At 42.6% G+C, this 21,169-nt stretch overlaps 1 protein-coding gene across 2 annotated transcripts in view; it reads right to left on the bottom strand.

Annotated features, from left to right (window-relative positions):
- MEGF10 (multiple EGF like domains 10) overlaps nucleotides 1-21,169 on the bottom strand; it is a 370,667-nt gene that overhangs the window by 10,557 nt on the left and 338,941 nt on the right. For both annotated transcript variants that reach the window (XM_068535791.1, XM_068535792.1), the window contains 7 exons: nucleotides 10,924-11,070; nucleotides 9,601-9,735; nucleotides 8,948-9,076; nucleotides 7,452-7,580; nucleotides 5,146-5,274; nucleotides 2,822-2,950; nucleotides 493-729 (listed from right to left, as the gene is read on the bottom strand). In XM_068535791.1, the coding sequence (XP_068391892.1) occupies nucleotides 493-729; nucleotides 2,822-2,950; nucleotides 5,146-5,274; nucleotides 7,452-7,580; nucleotides 8,948-9,076; nucleotides 9,601-9,735; nucleotides 10,924-11,070 (1,035 nt within the window). The remainder of the gene's footprint in view (nucleotides 1-492; nucleotides 730-2,821; nucleotides 2,951-5,145; nucleotides 5,275-7,451; nucleotides 7,581-8,947; nucleotides 9,077-9,600; nucleotides 9,736-10,923; nucleotides 11,071-21,169) is intronic.

Here is a 21,169-nt window from a genome sequence, read left to right as displayed (position 1 = left end):
AATCCCCCCAAACTGTTTCTTATATAACTTGGTTGCTGTGCAGCTAATGATTCCCATGGGCCCCAGGACAGGCTGGAAGGCACCTTGGAAGCAAGGCCAGAGACAGAAGGCCGGGTCCTCATCCCTGACCTGCCCCATGACCTCGATAAAATTATGGCCACCTCCTCCTCTCCCCACCCTGTCCCCCACATATGACAACAGCTTGGGACTGGGTGCCCACCAAAGCTCCTTCCAGGTTGAAATTCCCAACATTTAAAGCAACCATATAATGAATCCAATTTTAAATCCCTCACAGAAGACAACAGTGATGATTTCACCACTGTTGTCACATAAAACGCATTTCTAACAATGCATCTTCTCCAAACATAAAATTTTCTCAAGGTTGATTGACAATAACAACGGGCAGCACAGCCCAAGATGCTCAGTTTCAAAGAACCAGGATGAAGCCTCATTTTTCAAGGAGTAAAATGCCTCTGGTGAGTCCAGTCTCACCTGAAATGGCATAGTCTGCATTCATGACCCTCATAGCGGGGGTGTAGGTGACTGCTGGCATGCTCGATTCCTTCCCCTTCTGCTTGTGTCTATAAATAATGAACAACGCCAGGAGGAACAGAACAACTAGGACAAGAATGATGATGCCCGCAATGGCCCCGATCTGGTAGGAATCAGTGGGGAGAGCTGTACTGGTTCTGCTTAAGCTGTTCAGATTTCCGACTATTATAACACCAGCTAGAAAAGGAGAAAAAGAGACGTGAGTAAGGATGACAATGTGCCGGATAAATATCTGGTCTCTATTTACAAAAATCTCCCACTGTGCTAATGCCTGGATATTTTCAGTTCATGAAATGTCAATTTAGAAACTTTTGGAAACAGAGAAGGAAGGAAAAACAAACATTCCTCATGTTCAGATGTTGTTGGCTTGTCCGTGCCCAGAAGAGGGCTTCTCTAAGCCTCAAAAAAGAGACAGGATTTCCTGAACCCAAAGACTCAACAGTAGGGTTTGAGAGCTTCTCACAGATTTCCAATTAAACGCTTAGATCAGCAGTTACTTGGGGGTAATAATTTATCTAATTTTTATTGTTCTTTATTTATTTTCCAGCATTAAGCTTATGAATGGCTAACTCAAGTGCCTAACTTTATTTTATGTCTATCCTTAGCATTTCTAAGAGGAAAGTAATTTTCCTTCCAGTCAAGAATAAGTCCATTAGAAATCTAGCCCAAGATCAGGATCTGTCTTGTCCTAATTTCAGTGAGCCTTTTACCTCAGAAGATATGTTCTATGAGGTATTTTCTATGACAGAAAGGTCTGTCCCAATAAGACCTGGTAACATCACCCTAAAACCTTACTCATTAAAATTCAAAATTTCATTTTACATAGTTCTTCCTTGAGTTCCATCAGGTGAAGGCACAAGTGGGGCTGACAATCAAGAAACCTGGCATCTAAAAAAATTGATCCATACATTCTGAACTTTCCCTTAAGCTCTTAGGCTGCAGTTTCATCATCTGTAAAAGAGGAAATAATGAATACATCCTTCATGGCCTCCATGAAGGTACTTCCAGCTCAGATGTCCCTATGACTTTATGATTCTAAACGCTAGACCTTCTTATAAGACAGCCTGCCCCAAAAGGCAGGCACCAAGGCCAGTGTAGTGTGATTACAATGTATTTGTAACAACAATGTTATTGTGGAATATAACATTGTATTGTTATGATGGTCAAATATAAATCATGAGCATGTCAAAGTTATTTTATGAAAGAAAGTTAAATAGGAATACCCACATAGTTTACTGTTTAAGATGACTTCACTTACATCACTATATGAATTTTCTGAAGCCTTTACAGCCCATGTGTTTATGACATGGAGAAAGCACCACATGCGCTAGGAGCTCTCTGAAGGCCATGCTTCAGAACCATCTTTCTCAAGGGAGCCATCCACCCCAGAATCAGAATTGCCCAAGTAGGACTGACTATGTATATTGCAGGTAATCCCAGGTGACTGTGATATACACCCTAGTTAAAAACCACAGGCACAAGTTTCTTGAAAGGTTAAACATGCACATACCATATGACCCAATCCTTCTATTCCTATGAACTTACCCAAGAGAAATGAAAGCCTATGTCCCCAAAGACTTGACACACTACTGTTCACAATAGCTTTATCTGCAGTAGCCAAAAACTGGAAACAATCCAAATGTCCATCACAGGAGAATGAATGGGTCAACAAATTACAGTATATCCACGCAACAGAATACTACTCAGCAATAAAAAGAACTGAAGTATTGATACACACAGCAACATGGTTCAAAAAGAATTATGCCGAATAAACAAAGTCAGACAAAAAAGAGTACAGTATGGTTCCACGTATATGAAATTCTAGGAAATGCAAACTAATCTATAGTGACAGAAAGTAGATCAGTGATTGCCTGGGACCTAGTGGTGGCAGGGAAGGAACTTTGGGGGGTGATGGATGTATTCATTATTTTTATTGTGGTGATAGTTTCATGGGTGTATACATACGTCAGATTTTATCAAGTTGTATACTTTGTGTTGTATATATGTTATATATATATGTGTGTGTGTATACATATATACAGTATAATTATATATATATATATGTGTGTTGCTTTTTACAGGTTAATTATATTTCAATAAAGCTGAAAAAACTGTAGGCACAGTGGAAAACTCATGAGCTTTGGAATCAGACAAACCTGCTGTCAAAACACTAACATATTCTAGATATATGTAACCTTGGGCAAATCACTCAACTTCTTTCAGCTTGAGTGTCCTCATCTGAGTAAGTATCCTTTACTAGCATCCTTACCTTGATCACATCGTGCCCCCTTCCATCCTGGGCTGCAGTAACAGGTCCCGGTGATGTGGTCACAGGTGGAATTATTCAGACAGTCACATATCTGGCGACAGCCATAGCCATATGTTCCTGCAGGGCACTCTGAAGAGAAGATGAGAGTCCAATGTAGCTCTCCAGCCTTGGGAACCTGGGGCAAGGGTCTTACTGTATGATCTGGTGTGCCTGGAGGCCAGCCCTTCCAGGGGATCCCTGTTCAGGGAGACTTGTACCACCTAGGGTGTCCTAGAGCTGGCTGGTGTTCCTTGAGTCACGCTGGGACTCACAGGCCAGGCAGCATAGGGCCAGAGACCGAGGCCCTCATCACAGCTCTGGGCACTTTCAGATTCTATTGTATGTACCCACCTCCCTGATGGAGGTTTGTAGAGAGTCTGTGGAACCCCAGTGGAACTGATGAAGATCATCACTAAGGGCAATCTGAGATGACTCCAGCAGGCAAAACTATGGGATGGAAGGGGACTACGCTGAAAAGTATAAATTAGAGATGCTTCTTTGAGAACATGTATATTTTACTGTAGGCTGTAGGATCCTCCTGAAGGCACATTCTGACTTGGATTAGCTGGGAGCAGGGGAAGAGGGAGAGGGCAAGCTTTGTTAATTCTCTAGGTAAGAACTTCATTTACCACAGAAAGGCTCAAAATTTGGATTTGCAGGTTGAAGACTGAGAGATTAAAATAGTGAGATTATTACGATGTAGTTGTGTAAGAGTTGGGCATGAATTTCAAAGAATATACTAGGCATGTTAAATGTAAAAATTATCATGACAAAATACTGATGTTTTTTGTAAAGTGAGCAGCAGGGGGCAATGTGCTGTTACCATCAGAGCTCTCTGTCAGACACAGGGTTTCTACTTACACATGAGCATTAGGAAAAGTCTCCAAAAATAGGAACATTTTAATTTGATGTTCAGAGTAATCATGGAAGCACTTAAGATGTTTTTATTTAATAAGCCCATAACCATGCTGGCATTCAAGTGAAAGTCAGTTTAGAGCCTATTCTGGTTTCTAGGCATATATGTATGTGTATATATGTTTAGACATTTATACACATACACATAATATTTATATACACAAAGCAGTGTGCAGGCAACTGTGGGACTCAGTATCTGTTTCATGATTAAATGAACTAGCAGTGCAAAGCTAAAATGGGGCCATCTCTGCCCAGGCTGATTCCTGGATGTCACCCTTGTTATTTACTAGATGGGAGGATATGCAGATATATTCTAGAGTTTGGCACATAGACAGCCAGGCAAACATGGCTGCCCAGTGGTGCTGTGAGTTTCTGGGGAGGGGTCGTGGAGGGAGAGTATTGCTTTGTTGCCCAAGTCCTACTATGCTGATCAACCTTTCCAGGCCACATTGCTCCTACAGCCATGTAATCTTTGTTGCATCCTTCTCAAGAGCACACCCTCTGTAAGCAGGAAATGTCCTGCACCTTTCCTGTCACTTATGGTGAAAGAGTGAGCCTCATACGGCCCTAAGACCTGATTATTCATACTGAACACTGAATGAAAGTCACAGAGGAAAGGAACAATAAACTACTTTGAAATACTCAGTCTAAGGCTCATGTTCTTACAGCCCTGTGAGCAGATGCATAGCTGCTGGGGTAGAAATGGAACCAGAAGGACGGGGAATTCCAATAGAGTATATGCTCCCTGAGTGGGATTTTTACAACAAAAAAATTGAAGGCAATATATTGTCTGGAAGGTTGTTAATACTCAGATGAGGAGTAGTTAGTGGAAACGGTATAAAAGCACTATCAAGAGAAGGTTGTCCGAAGCGTGGCCGTGTTTGCACGGACTCACCCCTCCCCCACGGCGCGGCTGGCACTGGGCTCCCAGCCCCTCTGCCCCCGCGCACCCAACCTGGCCCTACCGAACGCACACCCCTCCGCTGCGAGACCCTGGCACGGCCTCTGCCGTGAGGAAAGCCTGACTGGCTCTTTGAAAGCTCTGAGCAGCCACGTTCCAAAAATAAGAAGGGGAGGAAGAAAGAGCCAGGATGAACAGATGGAAAACTTGAATTTTGTCTTCATCCTTGTAGCCACAGCCCCTCCACCCAGAGCGCTGATCAGTTCCTCAGAAGAAGAATTTTGAGGACAAGGACAGCCAGCAAGAATCCCAAGGTAGCGGGGTCTCTGGGAGGGGAAGGAAGTCAACCGCGCTGTTAGGGGACCAGCCATCAGGCGGAACAGCCTCAAAGCTGTGGGTCCTGCCTTCGCATCGTCAGGAGTTGGAGGGGAAATAACAGCGCCTAGAGGTGCCTCGCTCTCACACTCACTCTGCTCACACTGCTTCCCCATGAACCCGGTGCGGCAAGTACACTGTCCGGAGATGTGGTCGCAGTCGGCTCCGTTTTGACACCGGCATATCAAGGCGCAGTCCTTTCCATAGAAGCCCAGGGGACATCCTGTGCGAGAAGGAAGGACAGCAGAGTCAGGAGCCCGCTGAGGAGAAACCCAGCTCCGCCTCCAACATGTTTGTGTTTGAACCTGAAGGACGCTGAGCCAGTAGAGCGAGAATAAAGATAATGCGCACCGCAGCTTCTCACAACGGCTTCTTTGAAGTCCCAAGATGGAGCTCTTGGGAGGAACTTGTACTTCACGAGCAGGCGAAAGAGCAGTTCCACGCCTGGGGCGGTTTAACCATGGTTGGTATCCCTAGAGGCAAGCTGGTGTCTTCTAACAAAGCATTCCATCAACCCCATGGAAGTCCGGGGATGTTTCCTTTCATTTTTTTCTCTCGACTACTAGAATCCTGGACTCAAATTCCATGGACTGAAATGAGTACTTTGTTAAAATTACCTACATGCTTTTACTTATAGTACAGAATGTCTCCAAGTCTGCTACTAGCCCTGTCATCCCTATCTGTTACTCTCTTATGTAATAGTATCTTCTTCAGCAAAGATGTGTGGTAGAATTCTGATCTTAAAAAAGCCTGCACTTCATAGGTGCATTGTTAGAAAAAGCAATAAGCCTTCTTACTGCTGCACAATTTTCAAGACCCGGACTACTGGGGCCTTTGGGCTGAGGACATGCACAAGCCCTATTGGCTTTCCTGGGCCAGCAGCTGCCCTGCAGGAGTGTTTCAGGGCTCTCTGCCATCATGAAAACTTCAATGCGGGCTGCTCGACGGCTGTTTCCAAGCATCACATGTGCTTTTTAATCTTCCCTTTCTCTTATAGAAGTTTTAATGAAAGCTCAACTTTCGAGAAACAGAGGCAGAACATGGATGCCAGCATGCAATGACATCATTTCCACATATTTATTCAGCACCTACTCTGTGCCAGGTTCTTTTCCTGCATCCTCTCATTGAATCTTTTCAATAACCCAGAAACACAGGGATAGATATTCTCACCCTATGGATGTAAACTGAGCCCAAGTCACACAGCCAGCAAATGGCAGGATGGCAGGGCCACGATACAAACACAGGGAAGTCTGGCTCCAGACCCCATGTTCTTCCCACTGTGCTGTGCTACTTTTACTTCAAAAGGTCCTCTGATTGAAGCAGGTCCTAATTTTAGAATTATGCACAATAACTTTTCCTTTTTCTTTTCTCTGAAGAGCTGAAAAACTTTCTATATATACAATCTTGGCAGAATATGCTTGAGACAACCTCCCTCCTCGTCAATTTTTCCTTTCAAATCACGGCTCAAGGTCTAAACCCCCTTCTAGAAACTTCCAAAAGACTTGTTCAGCCTGTTCTCTAATTATGTTCTCTAATTAGTATTAAATAAGAGTTGACTGATTTCTGACCCATCTTTCTTCCTCAGCTCATTTCCGTGATTTAAAATTATATGTTGTTATTACTGATCACCATAATACATGCTTTCCTGTCTTGCCTCCTTTATTCCACTTAAGACAAGAGGGCAGAGATCAGTCTTCTTATCCCAACAGTGCTGAGCTGTGGAGTACTTTGTACATTATACCCTATGACGCTAAAAACCTCATAGAAGACGAGACAGTGAAGACATTGTGTGACATAAAATGGAGAAAAAGAACTAGTGGTTCTTAAAGCATGATCCCAGACTGACATCACCCCTTGGAAGGCTGTTAGCAATGTGAATCCTCAGGTCCCACCCCAGACCTAATGAATCGGACACTCTGGGAGCGGAGCCAGCAGTTGTGTTTATCCAGCCAGCCGGGTGATTCCAGAGCTCGCTAAAATTCGAGAACCACAGAATTGGTCTTCTCCAGGAGCACACATTAGGTCAGGCAGTGAGGCTTGTTGTCTTCACTTCCTTTCTAATCACTGCCACTTATCCTAACCTTTGTGCTGCTAGAATAAATGACAGGGGATCTGAGCCATGTAAATAGGGCCTGGTGAAAGGAGAGAAGTGAAAGAAGCTGCACACCGTCACTTATAGCATCGCTCCACCTCAGTGTCCTGATATGACACAGGGACAGCAAACCTGGAACGCGGTATCTCTTAACTGCCTAGAGGAATTTAGATGTCTCAGGGTCACTGGGTGATGAAACCCCCCAATGCCAGGAACCTCGGGGAGCTCAGCTCATGCATGCGCAGGGCGGGGCCGTGTCCCCTGGGGTGGGCCCCCCCTTGGTGAGCCTCCAAAGGCATGCCACTTACTCTGAGTGCAGTAGAGCCCCGTCCAGCCCGGAGTACATTTGCATTCCCCGTCGTAGGCGCTGCAGAAGGCCCCGTTGTGGCAGTTGCACGTGTGGATGCAGTTGGGACCCCAGTGCGCAGGTGGGCAAGCTGAAAGCACAGCACGCATGGAGAGCTCTGTGAGAGTCCTGAGGCCAGTACCCCGAAGAGAGGATCCCACCCGCCTTACACAGCTCCTCGCGTGTGATAGGTCAGCAGTGAGCATCAGGACTGAGAAAGACTGTGCTCCACATCTGTCTCAATTCCAGATGGTAATGCTGATGGCGACAGCAGCCATCATGACGGACATGGTATTGGTACACAGACTGCAGGGCGAGGTGGGCAGAGTAAACATCATTCCAAATTTACAGATTTAGTTATTTAACAAACGCACATTGAGACCTATATATGCCCAGCACTGTTCTAGGCCCAGGGGAGATAGCAGAGAACAAGACAAGGTCCAGACCACCCTCTGAAAGCTTGTATTTTAGTAAGGGAGGCAGGCAAACCAACCAACCACCCAACCACCCAGCTGGCCAAAAAAATAAGGGCAGTAAGGACTATAAGAAAAAATAAAATAGGGAAAGGGGGACAAGAATGATGGGGGCTACTCCTTTACGGAAGGCCTCTCTGAGGAGAGGACATTTGACCAGAGACCATATGGGCAAGATGGTGTGACTCGAGAGAAGTTAAGGAACCCAAGGTCATATAATTCACGTCTGTGATGTCTAAACCTGCACGTGTCACTCTACTCTAGAGCTGTCCCTAGAGGCTTGTTTTAAACGTGAAGGTTCCCATTTGTTTGTAAGACTTGGTTTACTATAAAAACTCTTAATTGGACAAAGCGGAAAATAATCAAATTAAATCATTAGGGGTCCTCGCCCACTGAAGAGCAATCAGAACCTCAGATAAAGTATCTGTGAAATAACGTTTAAATTATGGGGTAAAATGATTTGATTTACCAAAGAAGTACTTTTTATTCATACTAACACTTCAAGAACTACTTAAAAGAAGAAACACAATTTCTATATGGTTATCCAGTAGGGAATATGGTCCCAAGAAGATAATAAATAAATATGAAGTAATTAAAAAATGAAAAAATTTTCTCCCGTAATTGTGTGTACCATTTTTGCCCAAGAGCAAGGGAAAAATCATAGCTGACACTTGAAGTCTGGAATGAACTTCTGAATGGATTTTCTGAGTACAAGACCCTCATTTTACAAATGAAGAATCATTTTAGTGAATAAGCAAAGTGCTACCTATTTAGGTTCTTTCCGAGACATGAGTTGGATTTAAATTCAGGACCACTGCATAGAACTCTTACTGAGGGGAAAAAAGCCACTTAAAAATTAAATAACATATCTTATAATTATTCATATAGTCTTTCTTGATTATTTAAATACTCATACTTCAATCCTAAAGAATTTGAAAACAAATGTAAATAAATGGTTGATCAGTTGTTCCCAAACAAGACTTACGTTGAGAGCAGTCACTGCCGATCCAACCTGGGTAACACTGACAAGATCTGTCAATGGGGTTACAGGTTCCATTGTTGGTACAGGTGCAAATTCCTGCACAGTTTTTCCCAAATCTGCCACTGGGACACACTGTGAATAAATCATAGGTCAGAAACTCACAATTACATCTCATCTCACAGAACCCTAGACTCAGGATAGAAAATGACTTTAAAGGTCATCAACCCAGCTGTCCATTTGGTAGCTGCCTCCACTCAAGAGCATCCCTCATCCTGAATGAGCTCATTTTTACAAACATCTGAAGCCAAAGACCCTCATTAAGGCAACACAAATCAGGAGACATCACCACATTTCTAGAAATCTTCCTGGCTCCTTGCTCAGGGAGTCAAAATCCTTCCTCATATTGATTTTTCATGGAAGGCTGTTTCCAATTAAAACTGAAAAGTAGCACAGCTCAGAGAATAAAGAGATTGTGCTGGACTGGCAAGCCAGCTTTTCCAAAGCTCAGTCATATTTACAGAAGCTGCAGCCACAGCATACCAGAAGGCATTGCTAGCTGCTAGCTGAAGACGTACGTGTCCTTTGGGAAGCCTGAGGACAGGCTGCATGGGGCCTGCTCACCACCACGTATTTCTCCCAAAGCCTGCGCACCCTACCTTCATTGCAGAGGGCGCCTGTGAAGCCAGGCAAGCAGTCACACAGGCCTGTGATGTGGTGGCAGGGCCCACTGCTGTGCACACACTGTGGACACGTCTGGCTGCAGCGATGCCCATAAAAACCGGGGGAGCAGACTGAAAACAGAAAGGAAATAGTTATCTTCCCGGAGATGTGTTTCTCTCTTATTCCACATAAGGATCTAGTTCAAGTTTGAGGTAAAAAAAACATTCTTTTTAATGATACCGAGAATTTTCCAAGTATAAAACAACAACAAAAGGAACGAGGGCACTCTTTAATAATGAAAAGAAGCCAGTAAACTCTGAATTGCTTCAGGGCAGGCAAAATGTCTTAGTTCTCTTTATCTTCCCATTTATGGCCCCAATTAGCTCGAAGCTTGGCATAGAGCAGGGGCTTGAGGAATTTTTGTTGAGCAAATAAATTAAAGAAATAAAATTCTAAATACAAACAAGGCCCAAATAAATACTTTCAAGCCACACGTTAATCCTTTATTCTTTAAGAGTCATTTCTGGCAATAAATAGATTTACAGTCAGAATTAAAAGATTGTTCCTCCTCAAAATGGTCCAGGTTAATGACTGTGATTGAAAAGTGAAAAAGCAAAATGCTTTATAATTAGGTTCTTCCCAAGACATTATTTGGATTTAAGTATAGAATGACAGCATAGAACCCTTAATGCAAAAAATCATAATTAAAAAAATAGAATAATGTATCTTACAATTAGTCATATATTCCTTTCTTCATTACATTTACTAAAAGATTGAGGGAAATCTTATGGATCAATCCCTAACTCAAAAATTCTATTGACCAATGTCATCAGCCCCCATTTCAAGCTCCGCAATCCTATTTTTCCCTGAGCACTGGCTTTCAGACTACTGGAAGGATGTATGATTTGCCGCAAAGTTTGGCTGGTGTTGACTTCTGGTAATTGAGGTAAGGCCAATGCCCAAATGGTTGAATAAAATATTTACAGGTCAATGGATTTCTGGAACACCATTTGCAAGATTTAAGGCAGGATCAAGAAACTGGTGATGATGCCAATGAGGCAATGAAATCATTCCTGAGAAGAAATGGCTAAAGCCCCATCTGTTAGGTTAGTCCTGAAGGTTGGAAAGAAGGAAGCCTTTGGGGAAGGGCTATCGAGTGAGGACAGCTCTGCAAAGGACAGGGTGACCTCGCCACTCTCCCCATGCCCTCAACTGCAACAGAACACTTCTATGAGTTGAGGGGTGGGACAGAGATCAGGATTCTGTACACGGTGATCTGAGAAGGGAAGGTGGAAACTGCCGTCTAACAAGACACTTACTTCTCTGACAAGTGGTGCCTCGGAACCCTGGCGCACACTCGCAGATGCCGTCGTCAGGGGAGCACGAAGCCCCGTTTTTACAGTAGCAGGGCAGGGAGCAGTTGGGGCCCCAGCGTCCCTCAGCGCACACGCTGTCGCAGTGGATACCTGAAACAGGGCACACGGGCAAGGCTGAGTGAGGAGCCGTTGGGGCGGGCGCCTGGGATGCTAAGTCAGAGACCAGGACCAAGGTCACCTTATCGACTCTGAGGTATCATGGGCAGCAGTGAGTGGGCATGATACAAGGCTTAAAATCCACTTATACACATCAATACATCATCATATATTGGATCGTATATCATATCGTCATAACATTAAAATAATCCCAGAACTGTTTTCTGTGGTGTCATAAAGGAGAAGGTATAGAACATCTTTGTTATACTGATTTTTCTTCTTTAGGAGGAGAGAGCAGAGGAGAAGCCCAAGGGCTCTGTCTATTGAAGGCAAAATTTATCAAAAATACTATATCCTTTAGCCTCCGGCAACATCCTCCCTTCCCCATTCTTTGTTTTTATGGAGAAATGGACAAAGTGTAGAAAGATAAGGTTGAAGCAAAAGGTGGTTAAATTGTTTTACGTAAAGAAAATCTTCCCCTGGAGCAACCAAATAAACACAGTCTTAAAATATTTTGAAAATACAGTGTGCAAGACAGAAAGATATACTAATCTGTGCCACCAAATTCCTCTTTAAACATTTAATCTGCCATTGGGCAGACACAGGCAGAATATCACAAATGATGTTACTCATAGCTGTTGTCTAAGCTATTGATTATTATGAACCCATATGCAGGTGTTTAACTCTCAATCTGGAAATAGAGAAACTTTAGAGTCAGTTTCGAGTGAACAAATGCCTAAAGGAAACAAAGAAAATCCAAAGTTGCAAAAAATAAAAATAAAACCAGGTTTTATTCGAGATAAATGGAAGTTTCTTTTGTAAATCTGTATTCGAAATGCCACAGAGGGCTCTTTCTTGTAAGTCAGAATACTTCACAACTCAAAGAAATGCTCCTTGCTTTGAGAGGCAATAAGAATGAGTTATAATTAGGAGCGAACTGGCGACTGCTGGCCTCAGACCAAGTGAAAACACAATAGGAACAAGCCCACTCCCACTCTGACGATTCCAGAACACGAACTCCGCCCGCACCAAGGAGGCTGACAAGGCCCTGTTTTGTATTAAAGTTTTTGCTCCTAAATTGATTAGGAGAAAAGTTACCATGGCCCAAACCTTAACACAGAAGCAGCCCCAAACCATAAAGTGAACGTTGCTAATTGGCGGCCAGTCATTTCTGCTGAAATAGCTCCACTTTTGACTGTTCCTGTTTTCCTCCATCTGAAAGTCTTCTGCATGGTACAGGCTGTTAAGTAGGCATGAAAAAGCACAGACCTCATTGTGTTTCGCTTGAACTTACAACAGACTGTTATTTTAGCTTGGCTGCTGGCTGAAGAAAGGCAAGCAGGCCTGTTAGAAGCCAATTGGGGTTTAAGTGTTCCCCATAAAATAAAATGTGGAATTTTGGCCTACTATGATATTTTCTTTCTTGAGTTCACAAATATTTGATCTTTCTTTCAAATCCCTTTCGAAAAACTGAGATGGAATTGCAAATGCTACGCTCCCCAAGTGTGCTAAAGCTACCCCAGAGTCTTAGCTGGTGTTTTGACTCATAGCTCTACTAGGCAGAAGCATCAAATGGATTGAGGAGCAAGCCACTTTGAAAGAGGCTGCAGGGGCTTCCCTGGTGGCGCAGTGGTTGAGAATCTGCCTGCCAATGCAGGGGACACGGGTTCGAGCCCTGGTCTGGGAAGATCCCACATGCCGTGGAGCGGCTGGGCCCGTGAGGCACGACTGCTGAGCCTGCGCGTCTGGAGCCTGTGCTCCGCAACAAGAGAGGCCACGATAGTGAGAGGCCCGCGCACCGCGATGAAGAGTGGCCCCCACTTGCCGCAACTAGAGAAAGCCCTCGCACAGAAACGAAGACCCAACACAGCCATAAATAAATAAATAAGTAAATAAACCCAAAGTTTAAAAAAAAAAGCTGAAATATTTAGTTTAAAAAAAAAAAAAGAAAGAGGCTGCAAATCTAAAGTTTGTTTTCCAAATTTGAAAGAAGTACCCAAAAAGGTAACCCGCTACAGGCTTCACTCTCTATTCAAGTTCAAGTTCTGAGCTCTGATGGTGAGCCAGGACTCCTATTTAGCAGCAGCTAATATGGGACACCTGCTTCATAGAGATCCAGACGACCCTGGCCATTTTGGTCTGGAGCTACCCAGGCAAATCCGAGTTAGGATTTTAAAGAAGTGGAAGCTGAACGATTATCTGGTTAATCTGAAAATCATCCTGAAAATTAGTCCTGATTTTTGACACTTTTTTTGTGGGATAGGAGTTTGCGGGAGGTGGAGATTTAGCCATTTATGGTGATTTAGTTTATCAACTACTTACCAAATCTCTACATGACAATAAATGCAGTTAAGATGGAATACACTTTAGATCAAAAAGCATATGCTGCTTTTTCACATTAGAGATTATCATGATTTATGTATTAATTAGCACATTCTCAATCAAAGCATGTCAAGAAAAATGATGCCAGGGCAGATTGGCAAATCAGAATAAAGTGATCCTTTATTTCATATCTGTTTCCTCTTCTCTAGTAGGTTTGTCCAGCTGGTTAACATAACCATCAGTCACAATCAACTTTATCGAGGTAATTTTCATAGAAGTAACAAGGCCCCCGATATAGCAAGGAGATCCATTGCAAAGATAAGCTTTTTTTCACATGATTTACCCATCATTTCATTTCCAGAGAATCACAGGGAATTCTAGAGATCATCTATCAAGCCTTCTGTCTCCAATCATATGAGCATATTTCAATAGAACCAAGCTTACGTTTAAATAACTTTTATTTTAGGGCTGCAAATAAGTCTTTCCTTGGCAAGTAAATTATAACAATTCTATCACCAACTCCCTTTAAAAATTCAATTCCTTTTTTTTTTCCTCTATCACTAGTAAAAGTGAGTCATCATTTTGCAGATATTAATGCCAAATCTATTTGGAGACAAATATAAAGCATGTTTCAGTCAAGGGGCAACTCCAGGAAAAAAGCATGAAGCTGTCTTTTTTCCTCTTGCTGCACCATTTTCTCCTATTGCTATTCCTCCCCTCTGGACCTCTGCGCCCTCCTGTTATCTTTCGTTTCATCTTACAGTCAGAAAAAGATAAGATAAATGTATTATTGCTGAGGTGTTATCTTCTCTAGAAAAATATTAGTATTTTAAGACAGGATACATGTTACAAGCCTAAGAAATAAATCTCTAGCTGTGGAATTTCAGGCAGTGAGGCTGACTGAAATTCAGGAGGTAGAACTGGGGTAAGTGCTTCTCTAGGTCACACTTGGTATATGGCCACTGATGTGACCTCCATATAGGGTTAACCCTGCAATGAAACTTTCTCCAGGATAGGGAATTGTAAGTTTGCTTTAACCATTTTTTGGGGGGGAGGGGCTGTGTGTTTTGTGAGTGTGTGTGTGTGTGTGTGTGTGTATGTGTTTTATTCCTTAATTATTTCCATTGTTCTCATCCTACTCTTTGCCAACCTTGCTGGAGTGCTATAAGACATCTTTTTCTTACCTTGTTTGTCAAAGACAGAAAAGAGAATTCAGCTCAATAAACATTCAAGGGGTCTAGAAACTGCTGGCTTGCTCTTGAAAGGTTCTCTAAGAAAGACCTCCAATTCTAGAGTGATAATGGCCCCAGAACAGGCATATCCAACCCTGTCTGGGGATCATGATTAGGGAAGGAGTTAGCCTGTGAAGGTGGAGGAAGGTCCCAGGCTAACAGAATGGTGGGTGCAAGGTTCAGGCCCTAAGAAGTATGTGTCTATCCTTCAGAAATCACAAGTGTTGGGGACAGCTGAAATTGGTGCTGGGAAAAGCAGGAAAGGCAACGGGGCAGCAGGCAGTGGTCACGTAGGGAAGAGCCAAGGATGCCATGCTATGGAGTATGAGCTTCCTCCTGGTGTTAACAGGGACCAGATGGACAATTAAGTAGGAGAGAGGCATAGTTAGATTTGTGCTTTGTAGGAGGGAAGATGGTGGTTTGAAGACGATGAGCCTGGAAGAAAGAAGACATGTCGGGTTGCTATTTTGGGTTACCCAAGTAAAAAGTGATAAAAATGACAAGGTCTTGAATGAAATCAATGGCACCTGGGGGCAAGATGAATTCCATAGAGGTGCAGGAGAGAATGCAGATGAAAGACCATCCCCCCGCCCATATTCCATCCAGGGTAGTTTAGGAATTCTGGCAACTCTGTGAGGGAGAGACGCATGATGCCTGCTTTTGTTCACTGCAGTGCCCAGCACATGGAGGGTGTTAAATAAATGTTTGTTGAATGAGTCAATAAGCACAGTTCCTCTTTCCAACATAATATTCAGAACCATTTTCCAACTGTATGGAGCAACCATATCATTCTTTGCTTCTCTGAAGAAGTTACAAGAAGAGCACTCAAACCAGGAAGCCCAACACGTTAATGTTTTGTGTACCTAAAATGGGGACTCTTCCCAGCTAAGGGGGTGGAAATGTCTGCCCTGCTTATTTTGGGCAAGACAGACTTTGATGAGCTCAGGTCTGTGATTTTAAATGTTAGTTCAGATTATAAAGCAATAGAAGAATTATGGGACATCTTAAGGAAATTCTTTTGGAATGTTTATCAAAGTACAGATAGAGGCTTTAATACGAGTCACTTCAGGAAACAACTTCCTACACTATTTGGAAGAAGGGACAAAATCGGAAGGGGATATCTTTAAATTTGCAGGACTCTCTGGTTCAATGGAAGCATTTTTTCCTGATAAATGTTCTAACACTGATAAGGAGGTCTGTGCAGGGCTGTTTTTGCCAGGACGGAGGACAAAGAGCTCTTTGATAGCCTTCACGAGTTGCTAGGCAATGGCTGAGTGATCGTGATAAACTTCAGCTAAGCAGCTCTAAAGAAATGTTCGTGCATTAAATGCCTGATGCATTATGCCCACGGCCTCCACGTGAAATCAGCATTCACTAGGCATTTGTGATTGCATGAATGCAGTAAATAAATCATCTGGGGTGTCATTATTTTCCCTCTCAGAGATCTAACCCAAACTCCTTGTCTTGCTTTATTGTTTATATTCCTTATGCAAGTATTGCAATATTTGGGGCGTTAATGAATGAAGGAAATGATTTTGATTCGATGTCTTGTTCCCGAGCAACGAGCTACTAAATATCTATTAGAGCAAAGAGTGAGATTTGTTAATAATCACTGGGCCTGGTGATTATAGGAGAGAAGAGCTAAATTATTTAGTCATAACATTGTCTGTGCTTTTCTAATCCTCTGGACACCTGAAGTGGAGGCGTATGGCAGTGTAGACAAGTGACTCCCTGGCCTATCCACCTCTGCCCACACAATGGCTTCCCTGAGCGTCATGAGTGTCTTCCTGCCGGCCAGGAGCCAGTGCCACCTCATCGTCCTGTTCCTAGCACCGAAGCACTGCGGTTGCATACAACGTGGAGATACTCAATAAATGGTTGTTAAATCAAATTTTTCTCTTTCGATACCATAAACGTTAAAGGAAGAAGGAACTGCTATATTGGTAGCCAAGTTGAAAAAAATCTTGATAAATAAATAATGTAAATCAGAGATGTTTGTATTTGCAGTGGCAACACAAAACACCAGAGAGCACGGCCTGCCTTAGTCCGCGCCCAGATAAAAGCAAACAGAATGGAATGCCGGGCAGATTAGGGATCTGGAAGCTTGGCTTTTACAACAGCCTTTCTTTTGGGAGGGCGAGCCCCTCCCTCCACCCTCACTTTAGGGACCCCATGTTCTGCTTTTAAATTACTCCCTCCCCCAGGACCATGTGACAGACAGACATATGCATGTGCTACACATTTCCCACCCTCCTGCCCCAATATCTTAAAGGGTCAAATAACGAGTCATTTGCACTTGTGGCTGATTGGGTGCAAAGCACATTGATTAAAACTCACATGCACTTGAATTTGCACTTCTATGTCACTTGACAAAGAAAGGTGGGTCTCCCCTTACTATGACAATTCAGGCATCACCGATCAGTGCCGGAAGCAGCAGCTCCCTTCCTCAGCTGGTCAAACTCGGTGTGTGTGTGGAAACTTAGAATGGGGGGCTGTCCTTCTGGAGAGGGGCTGGGACCACTGCAGGCCTGGTTCTGCTTGCTGGGAAGAGTAGAAAAGCTGGCCGCTTCTCATGAAGTTCCCTGCAGTGTTTCCTCTTTCCAGTGCCCCCCTTCCTGGCTGGGCTCAGACGAGCACCCCACCTCTTCCTACTCTCCTTTCCCCTCCTCATCATTATCCACGCCTTGCTAGTCCCACTCTCTTTCCTAAGACTCCTAGACTTTGCTTTGGCATCTTAATCTCTTTTCTCTCAGTTTAGCGTTTAACTTTTTTGTTCTGGAATGAATGTATCTCTAAGCCTCCTCTAGTCTTTTGCCACTGGCTATGAGGTTTTCTGTCGCAGAAATGCTCCCCTGGACTCCAACCTCTTCAATCACTACAGTAGCAAGGTAGAGCAGAAGTCAAACCACAGATGGGTAATTGCCCCTGCAATTACCAGGGTAACTTTTTAAATAACAGACAGGGCCAACAAGTAAGGTTGTGCAGGTTGTACACTGCACAAGAGCCCCTGGCTAAAGGGCTAAGTTAGAGCAGAAATCCAGCTTGTTGCATTCTACCACCAAGAAGCACACCCTGAGGGAATTCCAAACCTTTTGCAAATTTGTCCAAACGGTACTTTATGGGCTGGCAATGGCTCCATCCTCCTCCTCATGCACCCTCCAGATTGTCATTTAGTAGGTGTGAAGTGGGGATCAGGAATATATGAGTTATATGAGTTAAAGGAGTTCCCAGGTGACAGTGATCTTAGCCAGGGTCGGGAACCAGCCTGGAGACTGCATATCCTCCCAGACAGCTGGAATGAAATCTTGATTAGCTGTAACACTCAGCAAAGAGGTGATCTGGCTGACTGAAGTCAGAGCAGAAAGGAAGGAAAAAAAAACATCAGCGTGTTTCTACTCTTTTTGGGAAAAACTGTATAAAGCATATCACTCCACTACTCTGGAAACACACATACACACACACACATACACCTAATTATATTTCACTGACACCTGGAATTTCAGAATAATGGTTTTGAAGAGTCAGTCTCATTTGATTAGACTGTGTGTGCGTGTGTGTGTGTGTAGCAGAGGTGTGGGAGAAGGAGCCCAGGACACAGCCTATATCTTGTTGATGTTTCATTTTTTCCCATTTTTTAATTGCAATTTGCCTCTGTTTGATAAAGTAACCTATTGGCTAAACACATCAATAAATTAAGGTTTTAATTAACAACGTATAATAAAAATGCATGTCTCTTCTTTTGAAAAATGCTACATTTCTTTTGGAAATAGTATCTGGGATGTCAGATGCAACTTTTGGTTAATATTTATGGTAGTACATTTTGAAAACTTATTTTATGACTAGGTAAAAATGGGACTATCAATTATAGTAGAAATAAATAAGAGTCTTGTTTCCTTTAAGAAAAGAGACCGTCAAACATTAGAAAAGAGAGTGAAGTTACAAGATGGTGATGAGCCCCTTGGTGAAAAAGCAAGCTGACTTCCTCAGTATATCATGTCAGTGCCTGACTTCCTCAATGTGGGTATGTCAGTTTCTTTGCAAAGAGGGATAAAGGTCTCTTGACCCTTCTTTCTGGCTCCATACTCCTAGGCCAGATCAGCCTCTCCCCATCCTCAGCGGCTGAGCACAGTTGGTGCCTCTACAGTATCTTGATGATTTGGTCGAGGGAAGAGCCCAGGTCCCTGTGTTAGATTTCAATGATTCCTTCACAAAAGCCTCACTGTCATCCCACATACTTGCTACCATCTCCAGCGAGTCTCAACATTTCACCTAGAGCAATCTCCACAATAAGGAGGAAGGAAACAGAATCACTTGCTTCCCTGGACTGAGGTTACTTATTTTGCCCCAAACCTGATATCTAAAGGAAAAGCAAAGCTTTCTTCATATTTTGAAATGTCCTTATGAGGTACTTACTCAAAACAAGTATGTGATGAAAAATGATGAGTCTACCCAGTTTTGACAATGAAATGGTGTTCTGTGTACATAATACAGAGTCTAATCTTCTTTCCTTTTAGAAAAATAAGCCAATTCTTGATCCAACTGTAGGGTGTTTTTCAGAACTTCAGGAACTTTCTTTTCCTCTACATATGTTTGCTTATACAAGTGTGTTCTGTTGAGTGCAGGGGATGACTGCTCTAAAAAATGTCTCCCAGCAGTCTTAGATACTTACAGACCAACAGCCCATGCAGAAGACCCACAGGAATTAGACATTGGAACCATGAAACAAAGAGATGGTGGGCAACAAGTGATAGAACAAATGAAGCAGCAAAACTTCCTCCCCTTTGGAGAAGCAGGCCAGTCACAGATGGACAGAGGATTATAAGATTATGTTGTGTGACAAAGCCACTGCATTCCCACAGGAGCTCCACAGGTCTAAGGCCAGATGGGATCATTTGTCTTACCCCATGACCCAGACTATGGAATGCAACTAACACATTTTCTAGCTGGCTTCAGGCCAAATCATATCTCCTGCTTTTCTCATGTATACTAGCACATGCTTTTCACAGGCTGGTTCTAAATCATCAAAGCAGGTGGATACTTGATCAATGACTGGTGTGTTCAGGAACATCTCACATTTCCTCTATATTCATAAGACAAAAGTAGATTTGGTGGAGTATGGCCCAAAACAAATGATGTGACTTCTCTGTTAGTTAAGTTCTGAATTTGCCAGGGGGCTAAAATGCTATTTGCTTCACTGTGGTCTTTGAGAACTTAGTACTGGTCACTATATTTGAGAACTTCAAGAACGCTGTGAAGTCACAGAATCTGGTTTAATCCCTGGAGGGATGTAGTTTTAACATTTAGTAATTAAGAGCCAAACAGAAACATGGGAAGGTGGAATTTCACATTGGGAAGTCAGTTATCTCAGCCTTTGCAAGTCAAGGAGGAATTAGAGGGCTAGGGAGTCCTTGTTTCTGTGGGTAGCTCCTATTGACAGAAAATGAAGTCTATTACACAAGCCTTGACCTGTTTCCCAAGGTAGCTCTCAAACACTAGAAATCAAGCACACTACAGTTTTTCTCAGTTTACTCCTGCCAGAAGCCAAAGAAGCTCTCAACAAATTCCAAAGGGCTGAGAGACACCATTGCAGAGGTTACTGTTGGCCTCCTACGTTCAAGGATCTGAAGACATAATATTGATAAGTTGGCAATATTACTCTCATGGATCTATTTATTCAATCCTCTTTAATTTTATACCTTGTTTCTTTGCAGGAGTTAACATGCTGATCCTAAAATACATATGGAAATTCAAAGGACCCAGGATAGCCAAACAATGTGGATAAAGAAGACCAAAGTTGGAAGACTCACATGTCCCAATTTTAAAACTCTCTACAAAGCTACAGCAATCAAAAGAGTATGTTACTGACATAAGGATAGACATATATATCAATGGAATAGAAATGAGAGTCCAGAAATAAATGCTGTCACATTTATGGTAAACTGCTTTCTGACAAGGATATCAAGACAATACAGTGGGGGAAAGAATGTTCTTCTCAACAAATGGTGCTGGGACAACAGGATATTGACATACAAATGAATAAACTTGGACCCCTACCTCACACCATATATAGAAACAAACTCAAAATGTATCAAAGACCAGAATATAAAAGCTAAAATTATAAAATGCTTAGAAGAATACTCAGGCATAAATCACTGTTATCTAGGATTAGGCAATGTTTTCTTAGATTTGACACCAAAAGTACAAGCAACAAAAGAAAAAAATAGATAAACTGAACTTTATAAATATAAAAACTTTTCTGTGGCAAAAGACACCATCAAGAAAGTGAAAAAATAATCACAGAGGGAAAACATTTGCAAATTATATATCTGAAAAGGGACATAGAGCTAGAATATATAAAGAGATATTACAACTCAATAATAAAAAGACAAATAACCCAAGTTAAAAAATGAGCAAAGTATCTGAAGAGATATTTCTACAAAGAAGATACACAGATGGCCAATAAATACATGAAAAGATGCTCAACATCATTACTTATTGAGGGAATGCAAATCAAAAACACAATGAGATAAGATTTCACA

Source organism: Eschrichtius robustus, chromosome 2, assembly GCF_028021215.1.
Source record: "Eschrichtius robustus isolate mEscRob2 chromosome 2, mEscRob2.pri, whole genome shotgun sequence".
NCBI classification, from domain to species: domain Eukaryota; kingdom Metazoa; phylum Chordata; class Mammalia; order Artiodactyla; family Eschrichtiidae; genus Eschrichtius; species Eschrichtius robustus.
This window is presented reverse-complemented; position numbering and strand designations above follow the sequence as displayed.